Here is a 21,405-nt window from a genome sequence, read left to right as displayed (position 1 = left end):
TTAGGAGACATCCATATGAGGCTCCTGTCAGCAAGCACTTCTTGGCATCAGCAATAGTGACTGGGTTTGGTGACAGCATATGGGATGGATCCACAGGTGGGAGGTCTCTGGATGAACTTTCCTTCAGTCCCTGCTCCATTCTTTGTTCCTGTATATCCTCCTATGAATATGTTCTTTCCCCTTCTAAGAAAGATTGAAGCATCTACATTTTTGGTCTTACTTCTTCTTGAGCTTCATATGGTCTGTGAAGTTTTTCTAAGGTATTCCGTGCTTTGGGGCTAATAGCCACATATCAGTGAGTACAAACCATGTAAGTTCTTTTGTGACTGGGCTGCCTCACTCATGATATTTTCTAGTTCCTTCCATATGCCTAAGAATTTCATGAAATCATTGTTTTAATAGCTGAGTAATATCCCATTGAGTAAATGTACCTTATTTTCTGTTTCTATTCTTCTGTTGAAGGGCATCTGGTTTCTTTCCAGCTTCTGGCTATTATAAAGAAGGCTGTTATGAACTTAGTGGAGTATGGGTCCTTGTTATACATTGGAGCATCCTTTGGATGTATGCCCAGGAGTGATATAGCTAGGTCTTCAGGTAATACTGTGTCCAATTTTTCTGAGGAACTGCCAGATTGATTTCCAGAGTCAACCACTCGTACCAGCTAGCAATCCCACCAACAGAGGAGGAGTCTTCCTATTTATCCAGATCCTCACCAGCATCTGTTGACACCTGAGTTTTTTAACTAAGCCATTCTGACTGGTGTGAGTTAGACTCTCAGGGTCCTTTTGATTTGCATTTCCCTGATGACTAAGGTATTGAACATTTCTTTTTTTTTTTTTTTTTTTTTTTTTTTTTTATTAACTTGAGTATTTCTTATGTACATTTCGAGTGTTATTCCTTTCCCGGTTTCCGGGCAAACATCCCCTTCCCTCCCCCCCTTCCTTATGGGTATTCCTCCCCACCCTCCCCCATTGCCGCCCCCCCCAACAGTCTAGTTCACTGGGGGTTCAGTCTTAGCAGGACTCAGGGCTTCCCCTTCCACTGGTGCTCTTACTAGGATATTCATTGCTACCTACGAGGTCAGAGTCCAGGGTCAGTCCATGTATAGTCTTTAGGTAGTGGCTTAGTCCCTGGAAGCTCTGGTTGCTTGGCATTGTTGTACATATGGGGTCTCAAGCCCCTTCAAGCTCTTCCAGTTCATTCTCTGATTCCTTCAACGGGGGTCCCGTTCTCAGTTCAGTGGTTTGCTGCTGGCATTCGCCTCTGTATTTGCTGTATTCTGGCTGTGTCTCTCAGGATCGATCTACATCCGGCTCCTGTCGGTCTGCACTTCTTTGCTTCATCCATCTTGTCTAATTGGGTGGCTCTATATGTATGGGCCACATGTGGGGCAGGCTCTGAATGGGTGTTCCTTCAGTCTCTGTTTTAATCTTTGCCTCTCTCTTCCCTGCCAAGGGTATTCTTGTTCCCCTTTTAAAGAAGGAGTGAAGCCTTCACATTTTGATCATCCGTCTTGAGTTTCATTTGTTCTAGGCAACTAGGGTAATTCAAGCATTTGGGCTAATAGCCACTTATCAGTGAGTGCATACCATGTATGTCTTTCTGTGATTGGGTTAGCTCACTCAGGATGATATTTTCCAGGTCCAACCATTTGCCTACGAATTTCATAAAGTCGTTGTTTTTGATAGCTGAGTAATATTCCATTGTGTAGATGTAGCACATTTTCTGTATCCATTCCTCTGTTGAAGGGCATCTGGGTATTTTCCAGCTTCTGGCTATTATAAATAAGGCTGCGATGAACATAGTGGAGCACGTGTCTTTTTTATATGTTGGGGCATCTTTTGGGTATATGCCCAAGAGAGGTATAGCTGGATCCTCAGGCAGTTCAATGTCCAATTTTCTGAGGAACCTCCAGACTGATTTCCAGAACGGTTGTACCAGTCTGCAACCCCACCAACAATGGAGGAGTGTTCCTCTTTCTCCGCATCCTCGCCAGCATTTGCTGTCACCTGAGTTTTTGATCTTAGCCATTCTCACTGGTGTGAGGTGAAATCTCAGGGTTGTTTTGATTTGCATTTCCCTGATGACTAAAGATGTTGAACATTTCTTTAGGTGTTTCTCAGCCATTCGGCATTCCTCAGCTGTGAATTCTTTGTTTAGCTCTGAACCCCATTTTTTAATAGGGTTATTTGTCTCCCTGCGGTCTAACTTTTTGAGTTCTTTGTATATTTTGGATATAAGGCCTCTATCTGTTGTAGGATTGGTAAAGATCTTTTCCCAATCTGTTGGTTGTCGTTTTGTCCTAACCACAGTGTCCTTTGCCTTACAGAAGCTTTGCAGTTTTATGAGATCCCATTTGTCGATTCTTGATCTTAGAGCATAAGCCATTGGTGTTTTGTTCAGGAAATTTTTTCCAGTGCCCATGTGTTCCAGATGCTTCCCTAGTTTTACTTCTATTAGTTTGAGTGTGTCTGGTTTGATGTGGAGGTCCTTGATCCACTTGGACTTAAGCTTTGTACAGGGTGATAAGCATGGATCGATCTGCATTCTTCTACATGTTGACCTCCAGTTGAACCAGCACCATTTGCTGAAAATGCTATCTTTTTCCATTGGATGGTTTTGGCTCCTTTGTCAAAAATCAAGTGACCATAGGTGTGTGGGTTCATTTCTGGGTCTTCAATTCTATTCCATTGGTCTATCTGTCTGTCTCTGTACCAATACCATGCAGTTTTTATCACTATTGCTCTGTAATAGTGCTTGAGTTCAGGGATAGTGATTCCCCCTGAAGTCTTTTTATTGTTGAGGATAGTGTTAGCTATCCTGGGTTTTTTGTTGTTCCAGATGAATTTGCAAATTGTTCTGTCTAACTCTTTGAAGAATTGGATTGGTATTTTGATGGGGATTGCATTGAATCTGTAGATCGCTTTTGGTAAAATGGCCATTTTTACTATATTAATCCTGCCAATCCATGAGCATGGGAGATCTTTCCACCTTCTGAGGTCTTCTTCAATTTCGTTCTTCAGTGTCTTGAAGTTCTTATTGTACAGATCTTTTACTTGCTTGGTTAAAGTCACACCGAGGTACTTTATATTATTTGGGTCTATTATGAAGGGTGTCGTTTCCCTAATTTCTTTCTCGGCTTGTTTCTCTTTTGTGTAGAGGAAGGCTACTGATTTATTTGAGTTAATTTTATACCCAGCCACTTTGCTGAAGTTGTTTATCAGCTTTAGTAGTTCTCTGGTGGAACTTTTGGGATCACTTAAATATACTATCATATCATCTGCAAATAGTGATATTTTGACTTCTTCTTTTCCGATCTGTATCCCCTTGACCTCCTTGTGTTGTCTGATTGCTCTGGCTAGAACTTCAAGAACTATATTGAATAAGTAGGGAGAGAGTGGGCAGCCTTGTCTAGTCCCTGATTTTAGTGGGATTGCTTCAAGTTTCTCTCCATTTAGTTTAATGTTAGCCACTGGTTTGCTGTATATGGCTTTTACTATGTTTAGGTATGGGCCTTGGATTCCTATTCTTTCCAGGACTTTTATCATGAAGGGGTGTTGAATTTTGTCAAATGCTTTCTCAGCATCTAATGAAATGATCATGTGGTTTTGTTCTTTCAGTTTGTTTATATAATGGATCACGTTGATGGTTTTCCGTATATTAAACCATCCCTGCATGCCTGGGATGAAGCCTACTTGATCATGGTGGATGATTGTTTTGATGTGCTCTTGGATTCGGTTTGCCAGAATTTTGTTGAGTATTTTTGCGTCGATGTTCATAAGGAAAATTGGTCTGAAGTTCTTTTTCTTTGTTGGGTCTTTGTGTGGTTTAGGTATAAGAGTAATTGTGGCTTTATAGAAGGAGTTCGGTAGTGCTCCATCTCTTTCAATTTTGTGGAATAGTTTGGATAATATTGGTATGAGGTCTTCTATGAAGGTCTGATAGAATTCTGCACTAAACCCGTCTGGACCTGGACTCTTTTTGGTTGGGAGACCTTTAATGACTGCTTCTATTTCCTTAGGAGTTATGGGGTTGTTTAACTGGTTTATCTGTTCCTGATTTAACTTCGGTACCTGGTATCTGTCTAGGAAATTGTCCATTTCCTGCAGATTTTCAAGTTTTGTTGAATATAGGCTTTTATAGTAAGATCTGATGATTTTTTGAATTTCCTCTGAATCTGTAGTTATGTCTCCCTTTTCATTTCTGATTTTGTTAATTTGGACACACTCTCTGTGTCCTCTCGTTAGTCTGGCTAAGGGTTTATCTATCTTGTTGATTTTCTCAAAGAACCAACTTTTGGTTCTGTTGATTCTTTCTATGGTCCTTTTTGTTTCTACTCGGTTGATTTCAGCTCTGAGTTTGATTATTTCCTGCCTTCTACTCCTCCTGGGTGTATTTGCTTCTTTTTGTTCTAGAGCTTTTAGGTGTGCTGTCAAGCTGCTGACATATGCTCTTTCCTGTTTCTTTCTGCAGGCACTCAGTGCTATGAGTTTTCCTCTTAGCACAGCTTTCATCGTGTCCCATAAGTTTGGGTATGTTGTACCTTCATTTCATTAAATTCTAAAAAGTTTTTAATTTCTTTCTTTATTTCTTCCTTGACCAGGTTATCATTGAGTAGAGCATTGTTCAATTTCCACGTATATGTGGGCATTCTTCCCTTATTGTTATTGAAGACCAGCTTTAGGCCGTGGTGGTCCGATAGCACGATGGGATTATTTCTATCTTTCTGTACCTGTTGAGGCCCGTTTTTGACCAATTATATGGTCAATTTTGGAGAAAGTACCATGAGGAGCTGAGAAGAAGGTATATCCTTTTGCATTAGGGTAGAACGTTCTATAAATATCCGTTAAGTCCATTTGGCTCATGACTTCTCTTAGTCTGTCTACGTCTCTGTTTAATTTCTGTTTCCATGATCTGTCCATTGATGAGAGTGGGGTGTTGAAGTCTCCTACTATTATTGTGTGAGGTGCAATGTGTGTTTTGAGCTTTAGTAAGGTTTCTTTTACGTATGTAGGTGCCCTTGTATTTGGGGCATAGATATTTAGGATTGAGAGTTCATCTTGGTGGATTTTCCCTTTGATAAATATAAAGTGTCCTTCCTTATCTTTTTTGATGACTTTTAGTTGAAAATTGACTTTATTTGATATTAGAATGGCTACTCCAGCTTGCTTCTTCCGACCATTTGCTTGGAAAGTTGTTTCCAGCCTTTCACTCTGAGGTAGTGTCTGTCTTTGTCTCTGAGGTGTGTTTCCTGTAGGCAGCAGAATGCAGGGTCCTCGTTCGATCCAGTTTGTTAATCTATGTCTTTTTATTGGGGAGTTGAGGCCATTGATGTTGAGAGATATTAAGGAATAGTGATTATTGCTTCCTGTTATATTCATATTTGGATGTGAGGTTATGTTTGTGTGCTTTTCTTCTCTTTGTTTTGTTGCCAAGACGATTAGTTTCTTGCCTCTTCTTGGGTATAGCTTGCCTCCTTATGTTGGGCTTTACCATTTATTATCCTTTGTAGTGCTGGATTTGTAGAAAGATATTGTGTAAATTTGGTTTTGTCATGGAATATCTTGGTTTCTCCATCTATGTTAATTGAGAGTTTTGCAGGATACAGTAGCCTGGGCTGGCATTTGTGTTCTCTTAGGGTCTGAATGACATCAGTCCAGGATCTTCTGGCCTTCATAGTTTCTGTCGAAAAGTCTGGTGTGATTCTGATAGGTCTGCCTTTATATGTTACTTGACCTTTTTCCCTTACTGCTTTTAATATTCTTTCTTTATTTTGTGCGTTTGGTGTTTTGACTATTATGTGACGGGAGGTGTTTCTTTTCTGGTCCAATCTATTTGGAGTTCTGTAGGCTTCTTGTATGCCTATGGGTATCTCTTTTTTTAGGTTAGGGAAGTTTTCTTCTATGATTTTGTTGAAGATATGTACTGGTCCTTTGAGCTGGGAGTCTTCACTCTCTTCTATACCTATTATCCTTAGGTTTGATCTTCTCATTGAGTCCTGGATTTCCTGTATGTTTTGGACCATTAGCTTTTTCCGCTTTACATTATCTTTGACAGTTGAGTCAATGATTTCTATGGAATCTTCTGCTCCTGAGATTCTCTCTTCCATCTCTTGTATTCTGTTGGTAAAGCTTGTATCTACAGCTCCTTGTCTCTTCTTTTGGTTTTCTATATCCAGGGTTGTTTCCATGTGTTCTTTCTTGATTGCTTCTATTTCCATTTTTAATTCCTTCCACTGTTTGATTGTGTTTTCCTGGAATTCTTTCAGGGATTTTGTGTCTCCTCTCTATGGGCTTCTACTTGTTTATTTATGTTTTCCTGGAATTCTTTCAGGCATTTTTGCGATTCCTCTCTGTAGGCTTCTACTTGTTCTCTAAGGGAGTTCATCATGTCTTTCTTGAAGTTCTCCAGCATCATGGTCAAATATGATTTTGAATCTAGGTCTTGCTTTTCTGGTGTGTTTGGATATTCCATGTTTGTTTTGATGGGAGAATTGGGCTCCGATGGTGCCATGTAGTCTTGGTTTCTGTTGCTTGGGTTCCTGCGCTTGCCTCTCGCCATCAAATTATCTCTAGTGTTACTTTGTTCTGCTATTTCTGACAGTGGCTAGACTGTCCTATAGGCCTGTGTGTCAGGAGTGCTGTAGACCTGTTTTCCTCTCTTTCAGTCAGTTATGGGGACAGAGTGTTCTGCTTTCGGGCGTGTAGTTTTTCCTTTCTACAGGTCTTCAGCTGTTCCTGTGGACTTGTGCCTTGAGTTCACCAGGCAGGTCACTTGCAGCAGAAAAGTTGTTCTTACCTGTGGTCCCGAGGCTCAAGTTCACTCTCAGGGTGCTGCCCACGGGCTCTCCGTGGCAGCAGCGACCAGGAAGATCTGCGCTGCCCCTTCTGGGAGCCTCCGTGCACCAGGGTTCCAGATGGATTCTGGTGCTTTCCTCTGGAATCAGTAATGTGTGCAGAGAGCAGTCTCTTCTGGTTTCGCAGGCGTGTCTGCCTCTCTGAAGGTTTAGCTCTCCCTCCCACGGGATTTGGGTGCAGAGAACTGTTTATCCGGTCTGTTTCCTTCAGGTTCCGGCGGTGTCTCAGGCAGGGGTCCTGCCGCTCCTGGGCCCTCCCCCACAGGAACCCAGAGGCCTTGTACAGTTTCCTCTTGGGCCAGGGATGTGGGCAGGGGTGGGCAGTGTTGGTGGTCTCTTCCGCTCTGCAGCCTCAGGAGTGCCCACCTGACCAGGCGGTAAGTCTGTCTCCCACGGGGTCTGGGAGCAGAGAGCTCTAAAACAAATTATTTTAATGATCCATTCTGGTAATTAAAGTGCTATTGTCAGATTTGGGGCAATGCTTAACTTTGATATACTGTGGATTTATTTCCCTTGTGCTCAGGAAACCCAAAATTATACCGAGCTCATCTGAAGACAAAGCTGACCCATGACAGTTCCAGAATATTCAATATTAATATTCAGGATTTTTTGAAGGAGGAATTTACCAAGGATGACCATGATCGTTTTGAAACCCTTCTTCAATCAAAGGGAACTGAATCGAAGCCACAGGTGGTGGTCCTGAGTGGTGTTGCTGGAATTGGCAAGACACTGATGTTGAAGAGGTTAATGCTGGCCTGGATAGAAGGCCTCGTGTTTCCACACAAATTCTCCTACATCTTCTACTTCTGCTGTCAAGAAGTGAAGCAGTTGAAGACAGCTAGCCTGGCTGAACTGATCTCCAGAGAATGGCCTGACCCCTCAGCTCCCATAGAGGAGATTCTATCTGAACCTGAAAAACTCTTATTTATCATTGACAGCTTAGAAGGGATCGAATGTGATTTGCTCAAATATGATTCAGAGCTGTGTGATAACTGCATGGAGAAGCAGCCAGTGAATATACTGTTAAGCAGTTTGCTCAGAAGGAAGATGCTCTTAGAAGCCTCTCTCCTCATTTCCACTACCCCAGAAACTTTTGAAAAGCTGGAGGACAGGATTGAGTACACACATGTGAAAATAATAACAGGACTTAATGAGAGCGATATTAAGATATGTTTCCACAGATTATTCCAAGATAGGAACAGAGCCCAGGAAGCCTTCAGTCTGGTGAGAGAAAATGAGCAGATGTTGACTGTATGTCAAGTCCCTGTGCTCTGCTGGATGGTGGCTACTTGTCTAAAAACAGAAATAGAGAAGGGAAGAAATCTAGTCTCCACCTGCCGACGGACCACCTCTCTGTACACTACTTATATCTTCAATTTGTTCATTCCCCAAAGTGCCCATTCTCCAAGTAAGAAAAGCCAAGACCAGCTGCAGGGCTTGTGTTCTCTAGCTGCAGAGGGCATGTGGACTGACACGTTTGTCTTTACTGAGGCGGCTCTCAGGAGAAATGGGATCCTGGATTCTGACATCCCCACACTATTGGACATTGGCATGCTTGGAAAGATGGGAAAATTTGAAAGTTGTTACATTTTCCTCCACCCCTCTCTCCAGGAGGCCTGTGCTGCCATCTTTTATCTGCTAAAGAGCCACGTGGACCACCCTATCCAGGAGGTAAAGAGTGTAGAGGCACTCTTGTTTACATTTCTGAAGAAAGCCAAAGTACAGTGGATTTTGGGGGGCCGTTTCGTCTTTGGCCTTTTACATGAATCAGAACAAAAAAAGCTAGAGGCATTTTTTGGCCACCAGTTGTCCCAGGAAATAAAACATCAGCTGTATCAGTGCCTGGAAACCATAAGTGTCAATGAAGAGCTTCAAGAACAGATAGACGGCATGAAGTTGTTTTACTGTCTGTTTGAGATGGAGGATGAAGACTTTTTAATGCAGGCAATGAACTGTATGGATCAGATTAGCTTTGTGGCTAAGGATTATTCTGATGTTATTGTTGCTGCCTACTGCTTAAAACACTGTTATACACTGAAGAAACTATCCTTTTCTACCCAAAATATTCTTAATGAAGAACACGAACACAGCTGTATGTGAGTCCCTTCACTATTTTTTTCAGTCCCATTTTCAGAATCTGCCCTGGTGTATTGATGATTTATATGGACAGATTTAAAACTTACCCTTACTGGTGGTTCAATAGTAAGTGATAGACCTAGAAACTACGTACAGACAAACCACAAAACCAAACTCAACAGGTTGTGTGTGTATATATGTATATGTAATATGCATATGTGTGTATGTACATGTATATACATACTTTGTATAAATATGTATGTATATAAACATATTCATATATATTCATACATGCATATATATATATAAGCTGTCAATTTTAGAGATGGTGGTGCACATAAGGGACAGCAGGGAGATAGTAATGGAATACTATGTCAATTACATGGTTTTAAAAATAAATTTTAAAAGAAAATAGAGCATTTAAGGGACAAAACAAGAAATTCACCTGTTTTGATAGTAGCTTCCTTTTCGTAAGATTCATTTTTAATTTATATGTGTGTAGCTACATGTTAGTATGCACATGTGTGGAGATGGCCTCAATGGCCAGAGGAAGTCATCAGATCCCCTGGAGCTATAGTTCAATGCCAGATATGGGTTCTGGGATCCAAATTCTTATTATCTGAAGAATGGTAAGCACTCTTAAATACTGAACTGTCTGCAGTCCAACAAGCTCTATTTTGAGCCCCAGATGGACTCTTTTAAAGATAATTCTATTGTTCTTATTAATATTTATTTATTTATTTTTTGTTAATTGTTTTGAGACCGGGTCTTACTATGTAGATGTGGCAAGCCTGGAACTCAGATAGATATCTATGTGCCAGTCTCCAGAGTACTGGGATTAAAGGAATTTGCCACCGAGCCTGGCTATTTTTGTTAATTATTAGTTTGCATATTTATGAGGTCACAGTGATACATTAGTTCATATATGCAGAAGCCCAGGAAGTAGCTCATTATGCAGAGTATTGTGTGGTATAATGTACAGGTCCTGGAACTGTTCCCAGACTCTAATAAAACTGAGTATAAGGGAATATGCCTGTAATCTAAATACTGTGCCAGGCTTAGAATGTATAAGACAATGTATGTGAAGAAAGCAACACATTAATCACACTTAGCCAGGTATGAGAGTATCATATTTGTAACACCAGCACTCAGGAAACTGAAGCAAAAAGTTCACTCAGCATTTTAAAGTAACTTGGGCTACATACAATGTGGGTTCCAGGTCAGTCTGGTCTAAAGAATGTGATTTTTTCCAAAAACAAAAAGTCAAAACCCAAATAACCAAATTAAACAAAAAATACATTTGTATAGTTTCTGATCTTTTGGCTCTATTTTTTCTATCCTGAGAATAGAATCCAGGGCATCGTATATATAAGGCTAGAATGTGACCAGGAATGGCAGCCCAAGCTTATGTTCTTGAGACATGGTTTAGCCTTCTATTTGTTCTGTAATCAAGGCTGGCATTGAATTTCTGGTCTTTCTGCAGCAATAATGTAAGTTAACATGATTCCTTAGGAGCCCTATAATTTATCCTTGGAACTCATTTCATATTTGAAGTCTTACTAGGTGAGCTGGCAAAATGACTCAGCAGATACAAGGTACATACAAGGTCATCAAATCTGATGACCCTTAGACCACATAGGAAAACTGATCCTGATTTCCACAGGTTGTTCATTGACTTCCATACACACATCATGACACATACGTTTCCACACACAGAAATGTTACAAGGCAAATGTTATTATCCTGTTAGAGGTAAGTAAAGTAGACAAACTCATTAATATTATCTAAGATTATAAACTTAAAAAAACAAAAGTAAGTAAAAAAATAAAAATAGACTGAGTAAGTAGTGGCATCTGAAGGTTGAGCCAGAAGGTTTTGTTGTTAAGTTTTGACTCAGTGGCTATGGAACCCTTTTTCATTTTTTTATTCTAAAACTACCTGGGTTATCTATGAAGCAGGTTTTCTCAACTTTGACACTGCCATGCTATCTGGGTTATCTTATCCTGTTGTGGGAATGGGAAGGGTAAATGAAAGCCCCAGATAAGTCTGGTTCCCCATGGGTAGGTTCTCAGAATCCTCTGATATTTTCCCAATAGACATTAACTGCATCTCTACCTCAAGATGTAGCAGCCAGACTCCCACAGAACTTGTCATATGTCTGACTAAGAACTGAAAACATGAAATGACCTTAGCTAGCTACCCTTACTCAGTATAGGAGTCAGTTTGCTACATTCATGTGCTGTTAATGGCTTGACTTAACTTTTTGTAAATGAGTAGAATCTGAAAGTGCTGACAGGTATTATAATCAATTTATTTTTATTTTATGAATGATTTTGCCTAAACATGTGCATGTTCATGGTGTCCATGCAATGCCCAAGGTAGACAGAAGACTGTGTCAGGTAAACCTGGAATTGGCGTTATGGATAGTTGTGAGCCACCATGTAGGTGCTGAAAACTGGACTCAGGTCTTCTGGGAGAAAAGCCAAATACTCTTAGCCACTGAGCCATCTTTCCAGATCTTTGAATTAACTTACTAACTGTGTAACGTATCCCTCTCTCCTCTTTTACAGGGAAAACCTTCTAACCTGTTGGCATCATATTTGCTCTGTGCTCATAAACAGTAAGGACATCCAGGAACTCCAAATAAAAGACACTAATCTCAATGAACCAGCATTCTCAGTCTTGTATAATAGTTTGAAGTACTGCAATGGCACCCTTAAAGTACTTGAGTAAGTTAGAGGTATATTTGATTTAGTCATATAACAGAAGTAACAGACTAGCCTACCCACCATCTCCTAGCTAACTGAATAAATGAAGGCTTGTTCAGTCTAAAATAGAATCTCACTGTCTTTCAACTTCTAATGTCTGTTGCTGATCCTTATTCATTGAGGGGTGTCCCATAAATTATAGGATGATGAGATTGTGTGTGTGTGTGTGTGTGTGTGTGTGTGTGTGTGTGTTGGGGGAGGGGGGCTCTGCTCTTTAGATGCTAGTAGCTTCCTCATATAATAGCCAACCTTGCTTTCACACATTTCCACACAAGTTCCACATGGAAGGGAAAAATCTCCCGGTTTGAGAAACAGTGAACTGTGTCATGGGGTCCTAAAATTACTTATGTTGTTACTGCGGGATATAGAATCTTGCCGAAGATGACAGCTCAGGCTGGGTGGAAATTGATTGATCCCACTCTTTATTTTGCAGGGAAAATAATGTGTTCTTCTTATGTGAAAAGTACCTGTTCTTTGAGTTGATTCAGAATTGCAGTTTACAGCACTTGAACCTCAACCTCACATTCCTCTCCCACAGTGATGTGAAACTGTTGTGTGATGTCTTGAACCAGGCAGAATGCAACATAGAAAAACTGGAGTAAGTCTGTGTGGTCTATTATCTCACTGACTCCCCTCAAAGGAGGCATCTTAATTTTGATCCACTTCCTGTGATTTAAAAATCCTCTAACCTAAGAAATGGTAGGAAAAAAAATGTTTACTGGACTCAAAAGTTCAACTTAGGAGCCATCGCTATGGAAAATCAAGGTAGCAAAACCTGGATGCACAGTCACATCACATGCACTATCAAGAGCATAGAGCAATGGATTAATGCACACATGCTAGTGATCAACTCACTCTCTTCACTCCTATACAGGTCAGGATCCTGCTTCTTGAGGAAAATTGCCCCCCCACAGTGGCTGAGTCTTGCCATCTCAGTTAACTTCATTAAGACATTGCCCATAAACATGTCTACAGGCCAACCTTTTCTAGAGAACCACTCATTGAGATTCCCTTTCTAGGTGACTATAGATTGTGTGGAGGTGACAAAAATCATCACAGAGCTAGTTTTTAATTTGTTCACTTGTGTCCTATTTTTCTATTCATGTGTAGACTTCCTTACTTTAAAACCTGATCATAGCTAGTCAATGAGGTGGTTATTATGTATACCATTATTATGTTGTTGTTATGTTGTGGTATAAACAATAGTAACTTTAGTTCGTACTGGCTTAACTTCGAGCCATTCTCAAGAATAGTGATTTTATCTTGGGTGTGGCTACTCACCCCACTTCTTATTAAAGATCAAGAGGAGACAGCCCATCTATAGACAAAGAGTCTTAGAGGACATTTGCTGTATACATGCTTCAGTCTCAGACAGGAAAGCCCTCCTCAGTTGAGGCATTCAATTTCAACAGCACAATTTATAAATATAGCTTTTATTACATCTGGTAACTCAAGTGCATCACACACACACACACACACACACACACACACACACATACACACACACACACACCAATAAATACATGTCGATTTTAAACTGGACTAGAAACATTGCTCAGAGGATTATGGGCATTTGCTTTTCATGGAGTGAATCTAGGTTTAAGTGCTGTTCCAGCACTCACACCGTACAATCATACAGCTTTTATCTACCTATAATTCTAGTTCTAGGGGATATGGCAACTACCTCCTGCACTCTATAGGCAAAAGACATACATTTCATACACATATATACATGCAGGCATAGTCTTATACAAATTACAAATAATTTTTTAAAAAGTAAATAATGTCAAGTTCTAAGAAGTCCCACAGCTTCATGGGGATAGCAAAATAAAATGTCATAAACACAGAGAAGCATATGATGTTATCCTTTTCCTACAGGGTAGCAGCCTGTAACCTTTCACCTGATGACTGCAAGATGTTTGCCTCTATCCTGATCAGCAGCAAGACTTTAAAGCAACTTAATTTGTCATCCAATATCTTAGGAAAAGGGATATCCTCACTGTGCAAATCTTTGTGCCACCCAGACTGCATTCTGGAGCACTTAGTGTAAGTGGCCTTGGGTGATGTGATGCACTATAGAGACTGTGGAAATAGTTTGAACATGGACTCTGTTTACTAAAATCTCTCCATTGTGTGTCTGGGGAAATGGACCTGTGGGTAGGAGTGCTTTCTATGCTGATATCAGCAGTAAATGACGTCTGTAATAGCAGAGCTGAGAAATGAAGATAGGTGAGTCCTAGAACACAAGGATTAGTCTTATTGGTGAGTCCTAGTCTTAATAAGGCAGAGAGCAACTGAGGTAGACATCAGCATCAGCAACAGCATCAGCATCAGCATCAGCATCAGCATCAGCATCAGCATCAGCATCAGCATCAGCATCAGCATCAGCATCAGCATCAGCATCAGCATCAGCTTCCAGACACAGAAGCACAATGCAGCATACACATTGTTAGATTTCCAAGGAAACATAGAGAAACAAGGGGTAGAAAAAATAGAGCCTAATCTCAGCAGACTGGACTATTTATTCCAAAACAGTAAAGGGCAGAGCATTTCCTGTTGGAAAGGGGTGCTTGTGTGGAGGAAATCTAGCTGTGAATCTTGATAGGGGTGATGTGAGAGTATTGTTTGCATCCATAAGGGGCTAGTACAGTTACCTAGTCTCTCTTTCCTTGGGATTAGAATGCTGCCAAAGGGTGCTTGGGTGGGTCTGCATTCTTCCTTTCCTTGAATTGTCATAGCATTCTGTGTTTACCTGCTGACTGGAGCAAGATAATGTGTAGGAATCCATGGACCACGACATTCTGTGACACCACACAGACAACTTAACTAGTTATAATAGCACCCATTGATATGTCTCATAGCATAAGCTTCAAAGTAAAACCCTAAGAAACATAGACAAGGACATGGGGCCGGAAAGATAGCTCAGTGATGAAGAACACACTCACATTGCTCTTCCAGAAGACTCATTTGTTTCCTTGCACTCATGTCAAGAAACTTAAGAACCACTGTTAAGTTCCTCTAGGTCTATGGAATCAATGAAGCTCCACAGGCACCCTTCCTCATATGGAAAAGACCCACATAGCATAAACAAATACACATAATTAAAATAAAATCTTTAAAACATGCAGTTACTCAGATATACACGAGGTTTGGTTGCACATATCTGTAGTTCCAACTGTGTAGGAGTCTGAGACAGGAGGATTTCCAGTTCGAGTTCAAACTTCAAAACGACCATGCAAAAAATGGAAGAAGAAAACCGATTCTAATGGGTTGTTCTCTGACCTCTACATACACTGGTATGTACCTGCATACATCATATATACACATCCACATAATAATTATTATTAATATTTTTATTTGATTTATGAACTTAATATTTGTAGATTCTTTTCTTGTTATTCCCTAGTCAACATAAGACAACAGATAGTTGGTGTTTAAATTCATTGTATATTATAAGAAGACTGGAGGATGTTGGAACTAGTATATGGGAGAATAATGACAGATTGAACACATGCCAAACCTCTGTACATACAGCTCTTGAATATCTACAGAGTTTTGCATCCTCAGATCCTAACCCACATCCATATTCAACCCTGGCTACCATAGATACCAAGAGATTAATGTACTAAATTTCAACAGCTTTCGACTTAATTAAAGTCCCTGTAGCAGACACACAGACCTGTTTCTATAACTTGTTTTTTGGCATACAGTATGGCTCTCAACTGGGACACTCACAGAGTCCATACCTTTAACTCCTTGACCTTATTTCATACTTAATGTAATGTTGTTCTTGTAATCGTAGGTGGAATAAATGAGTAGGCTAACAAGGAAGAAAATTAAGAACTTTAGAATTCAGGAGAGAGGTTTGGTGTTTTGGATGGTGACAGTGATTGTGATTTTTTCATATCATGTATTCCTGTATATTCCATATTATGATGGTTAGTGTTAGCGGTCACCCTGGGTAAATATAGAATCACCTGAGAAGCGAGTCTCAAGTCTCTAGACCTGGAGGACCCATGAGCATGTCAGTGAGCCATTGTCTTCATATTGCTAATAGTTCTGTGAAGACTGGGTCACAGTAAGCACCATTACCTGGATTTGAGCCTTGGATTATTTGTGAGTGAAAATTAATTATGTATGTATGAATTCTCTGTATCCTTAACTCTAGATGTGATGTGGCCAGCTGCTCAAAGTTTCTGTCTTCTTGGCTTCATACAATGAGAGAGTGCAATCTGGAACAGAGAACTGAATTGGAGCCTGTCTTCCCAAAACTGATTTTTGTAAAGATATTCTATAATAGCAACAGAAATGAAACTAAACCATATATTTTTTCAAAATATATTTTTCATACTGTTCATTACACAAGACAAAAGGGATGTGGTTGCCATAATAAAATAATCGTATTTGCTTTAAGAAGGTTCATTAGAGCCAGTAATGAGGTGTTGTTAATAAAAGGATTTAGGTTAGCATCAAGTTAAGGTCTTCAATACATAACCAGTGTCCATCAGTTTATTCAGTTTCAATGCTAGATCCAATGTAAGTCAGAATAAATGAAGGGAGGTGTGTTTGATAAGCCAGAAGTTCCTCCTCTTTGCTTGAATAATTACTGTTTTATGTGTAAATGTTATATTTTCCCCTTCATACGCCCTTTCTCTCCCCCCACAGTTTGGCCAAGTGTTCCCTCAGTGACCAATGTTGGGACTACCTTTCTGATGGTATTAGGCAGAACAAAACTCTGAGCCATCTTGATATCAGCTCCAATGATCTGAAGGATGAAGGACTGAAGGTTCTCTGTAGGGCTCTGGCTCTCCCAAACAGTGTCCTCAAGTCACTATGGTAGGTTTCTTTGAGCTTGGCCTTGGAGGACCTCTTAAGGAATATTTAATGTATACGCCTGAAGATTCTTTTCTGGGGACAGATATCTATCTGCCTTGACCTCTGTATTATGCATGGCGCTGATATATGGTAGGGTAAACCACTCTGAATATAGACACAAAGTACTAAGATAAAGAAAACTTATGACTTGAGTCTAAGGGATGACTAATATATTTGGAGTAGGTGCTAGAAGATGAGTAGGTATCATCAGACGAAAAAACTGGACCCCCAAATTTTACATAGAAGAGTCTTTAGTGATTTTTTGTACTCACTGTGATTTTAAAATATCTGACAGAAGCAACTTAAGTGAGTCAAGATTCATTGAAGTATTATGTAACATAATATTTTTTTCTATCTTTATTAACTTGAGTATTTCTTATTTATATTTATTTATTATTCTCTTCCCAGTTTCCGGGCCAACATCCCCCTCACCATTTCGCCTCCCCTTCTAAATGGGTGCTCACCTTCACATCCTCCCCCCATTACCATCCTCCCCCCGACAATCATGTTCACTGGGGGTTCAGTCTTGGCAGGACCAAGGGCTTCCCTTTCCACTGGTGCTCGTACAAGACTATTCATTGCTACCTATGAGATTACAGCCCACGGTGAGTACATGTATAGTCTTTGGGTAGTGGCTTAGTCTCTCGAAGCTCTGGTTGGTTGGCATTGTTGTTCATATGGGGTCTCGAGCCCCTTCAAGCTCTTACACTCTTTTCTCTGATTCCTTCAATGAGGGTCCCGTTCTCGGTTCAGTGGTTTGCTACTGGCATTTGGCTATGAATTTGCTGTATTCTTGGTGTGTCTCTCAGGAGAGATCTACATCCGGTTCCTGTCGGCCTGTACTTCTTTGCTTCATCCATCTTATCTAATTGTGGTGGCTGTATATGTATGGGCCACATGTGGGGCAGGCTCTGAATGGGTGTTCCTTCTGCCTCTGTTCAAAACTTTTCCTCCCTATTCCCTGCCAAGGGTATTCTTGTTCCCCTTTGAAAGAAAGAGTGAGCATTCGAATTTTGGTCATCCTTCTTGAATTTCATGTGTTCTCTGCATCTAGGGTAATTCAAGCATTTGGGCTAATAGCCACTTATCAATGAGTGCATACCATGTGTGTTTTTCTGTGATTGGGTTAGCTCACTCAGAATGATATTTTCCAGTCCCATCCATTTGCCAATGAATTTCACAAAGTCATTGTTTTTTTACACCTGATTAATATTCATCGTGTAGATGTTCCACATTTTCTGTATCCATTCCTCTGTTGAAGGGCATCTGGGTTCTTTCCAGCTTCTGGCTATTATAAATAAGGCTGCTATGAACATGGTGGAGCATGTCTCTTTATGTTGGGGCATCTTTTGGGTATATGCCCAAGAGAGGTATAGCTGGATCCTCAGGCAGTTCAATGTCCAATTTTCTGAGGAACCTCCAGACTGATTTCCAGAATGGTTTTACCAGTCTGCAATCCCAACAACAATGGAGGAGTGTTCCTCTTTCTCCAGATCCTCACCAGCATTTGTTGTCACCTGAGTTTTTGATCTTAGCCATTCTCACTGGTGTGAGGTGAAATCTCAGGGTTGTTTTGATTTGCATTTCCCTTATGACTAAAGATGTTGAACATTTCTTTGGGTGTTTCTCAGCCATTCGGCATTCCTCAGCTGTGAATTCTTTGTTTAGCTCTGAACCCCATTTTTTAATAGGGTTATTTGTCTCCCTGCGGTCTAACTTCTTGAGTTCTTTGTAAATTTTGGATATAAGCCCTCTATCTGTTGTAGGATTGGTAAAGATCTTTTCCCAATCTGTTGGTTGTCATTTTGTCCTAACCACAGTGTCCTTTGCCTTACAGAAGCTTTGCAGTTTTATGAGATCCCATTTGTCGATTCTTGATCTCAGAGCATAAGCCATTGGTGTTTTGTTCAGGAAATTTTCTCCAGTGCCCATGTGTTCGAGATGCTTCCCCACTTTTTCATCTAATAGTTTGAGTGTATCTGGTTTGATGTAGAGGTCCTTGATCCACTTGGACTTAAGCTTTGTACACAGTGATAGCATTGATCTATCTGCATTCTTCTACATACTGACCTCCAGTTGAACCAGCACCATTTGCTGAAATGCTATCTTTTTTCCATTGGATGGATTTGGATCCTTTGTCAAAAATCAAGTGACCATAGGTGTGTGGGTTCATTTCTGGATCTTCAATTCTGTTCCACTGGTCTATCTGTCTGTCTCTGTACCAATACCATGCAGTTTTTATCACTATTGCTCTGTAATACTGCTTGAGTTTAGGGATAGTGATTCCCCCTGAAGTCCTTTTATTGTTGAGGATAGTTTTAGCTATCCTGGTTTTTTTTGTTATTCCAGATGAATTTGCAAATTGTTCTGTCTAAGTCTCTGAAGAATTGGATTGGTATTTTGATGGGGATTGCATTGAATCTGTAGATCGCTTTTGGTAAAATGGCCATTTTTACTATATTAATCCTGCCAATCCATGAGCATGGGAGATCTTTCCATCTTCTGAGGTCTTCTTCAATTTCTTTCTTGAGAGGCTTGAAGTTCTCATCATACAGATCTTTTACTTGCTTGGTTAAAGACACACTGGGATGTTTTATATTATTTGGGAGTATTATGAAGGGTGTTGTTTCCCTAATTTCTTTCTTGGCTTGTTTCTCTTTTGTGTAGAGGAAGGCTACTGGTTTATTTGAGCTAATTTTATACCCAGTCACTTTGCTGAAGGTGTTTGTCATGTTTAGTAGTTGTCTGGTGGATCTTTTGGGATCCCTCAAATATACTATCATCTGCAAATAGTTATATTTTGATTTCTTCTTTTCCAATCTGTATCCCTTTGATCTTCTTTTGTTTTCTGATTGCTCTGGCTAGAACTTCTAGAACTATATTGAATGAGTAGGGAGAGAGTGGGCAGCCCTGTCTAGTCCCTGATTTTAGTGGGATTGCTTCAAGTTTCTCTCCATTTAGTTTAATGTTAGCGACTGGTTTGCTGTATATGGCTTTTACTATGTTTAGGTATGGGCCTTGAATTCCTATTCTTTCCAGGACTTTTATCATGAAGGGGTGTTGAATTTTGTCAAATGCTTTCTCAGCATCTAATGAAATGATCATGTGGTTTTGTTCTTTCTGCTTGTTTAGATAATGGATCATGTTGATGGTTTCCGTATATTAAACCATCCCTGCATGCCTGGGATGAAGCCTACTTGATCATGGTGGATGATTGTTTTGATGTGCTCTTGGATTCAGTTTGCCAGAATTTTATTGAGTATTTTTGCATCGATATTCATAAGGGAAATTGGTCTGAAGTTCTCTTTCTTTGTTGGGTCTTTGTGTGGTTTAGGTATAAGAGTAATTGTGGCTTCATAGAAGGAATTCGGTAGTGCTCCATCTGTTTCAATTTTGTGGAATAGTTTGGATAGTATTGGTATGAGGTCTTCTATGAAGGTCTGATAGAATTCTGCACTAAACCTGTCTGGACCTGGGCTCTTTTTTTGGTTGGGAGACCTTTAATGACTCTTCTATTTCCTTATTATGGGGTTGTTTAAATGGTTTATCTGTTCCTGATTTAACTTCTACCTGCATCTGCATAGGAAATTGTCCATTTCTGCAGATTTTCAAGTTTTTTTAATATTTTTGTAGTAGGATCTGATGATTTTTTTGAATTTCCTCTGATTCTGTAGCTTTCTCTCCCTTTTCATTTCTGATTTGGTTAATTTGGACACACTCTCTGTGTCCTCTCATTAGTCTGGCTAAGGGTTTATCTATTTTGTTGATTTTCAAAGATAACTTTTTGGTTCTGTTGATTCTTTCTATGGTCCTTTTTTGTTTCTACTTGGTTGATTTCAGCTCTGAGTTTGATTATTTCCTGCCTTCTACTCCTCCTGGGTGTATTTGCTTCTTTTTGTTCCTAGAGCTTTTAGGTGTGCTGTCAAGCCAGATATATGTCTCTCCTGTTTCTTTTCTGCACTCAGAGCTATGATATTTCCTTTTAGCAGAGCTTTCATTGTGTCCCATAAGTTTGGGTATGTTGTACCTTCATTTTCATTAAATTCTAAGAAGTCTTTAATTTCTTTATTTCTTCCTTCCTCACTTGGGTTATCGTTGAGTAGAGCATTGTTCAACTTCCATGTATTTATATGTTCTTCCTTTATTGTTATTGAAGACCAGCTTTTAGCCGTGGTGGTCTGATAGGTTTATGCATGAGTTATTTCTATATTTCTGTATCTGTTGAAAGTATTTTTTGTGGAATTTCCTTTCTTTTTTTTTTTTTTGGTTTTCTTTTTTTTTCGGAGCTGGGGACCGGGCCTTGGGGCCTTAAGCTTCCTGGAAAAACCTCTCCACTATTCTAATCCCCCAACCCTTGTTTTTGACCAATTATAGGGTCAATTTTTGGAGAAAGTACCAAGGGAGCTTAGGAAAGGAGAAATGTATATCCCTTTTTGCTTTTAGGATAGAATGTTCGTATCTCATCTATCTCTTAGTCCATTTGGTTCATAACTTCTCTTAGTCTGTCTATGTCTCTGTTTATTTTCTGTTTCCATGATGAGAGTTGGGTGTGAAATCTCCTACTATTATTGTGCGAGGTGTAATGTGTGCTTTGAGCTTTAGTAAGGTTTGTTTTACATATGTAGGTGCCCTTGTATTTGGGGCATAGATATTTAGGATTGAGAGTTCATCTTGGTGGATTTTTCCTTTGATGAAGATGAAGTGTCCTTCCTTATCTTTTTTGATGACTTTTACTTGAAAATTGGTTTTATTTGATATTAGAATGGCTGAGTCAGCTTGCTTCTTCTGACCATTTGCTTGGAAAATTGTTTCCAGCCTTTAACTCTGAGG

General features: G+C 39.9%; 1 protein-coding gene across 2 annotated transcripts in view; it reads left to right on the top strand.

The window, feature by feature from the left end:
* The window catches only part of LOC116894566 (NACHT, LRR and PYD domains-containing protein 4A-like), a 55,552-nt gene that overhangs the window by 9,573 nt on the left and 24,574 nt on the right, over positions 1-21,405 (top strand). The window contains exons 2-6 of one of the 2 annotated variants that reach the window (XM_032896279.1): positions 7,380-8,952; positions 11,503-11,661; positions 12,134-12,298; positions 13,579-13,746; positions 16,366-16,536. In XM_032896279.1, coding sequence (XP_032752170.1) covers positions 7,380-8,952; positions 11,503-11,661; positions 12,134-12,298; positions 13,579-13,746; positions 16,366-16,536 — 2,236 coding nt within the window. Of the gene's footprint in view, positions 1-7,379; positions 8,953-11,491; positions 11,662-12,133; positions 12,299-13,578; positions 13,747-16,365; positions 16,537-21,405 lie in introns of both variants that reach the window. The other variant, XM_032896280.1, reaches the window with a different exon arrangement.

The sequence above is a fragment of the Rattus rattus genome, chromosome 2 (assembly GCF_011064425.1).
Source record: "Rattus rattus isolate New Zealand chromosome 2, Rrattus_CSIRO_v1, whole genome shotgun sequence".
NCBI classification, from domain to species: domain Eukaryota; kingdom Metazoa; phylum Chordata; class Mammalia; order Rodentia; family Muridae; genus Rattus; species Rattus rattus.
The sequence above is the reverse complement of the archived record's forward strand: the minus strand, read 5'-3'. Positions and strand labels throughout refer to the sequence as shown.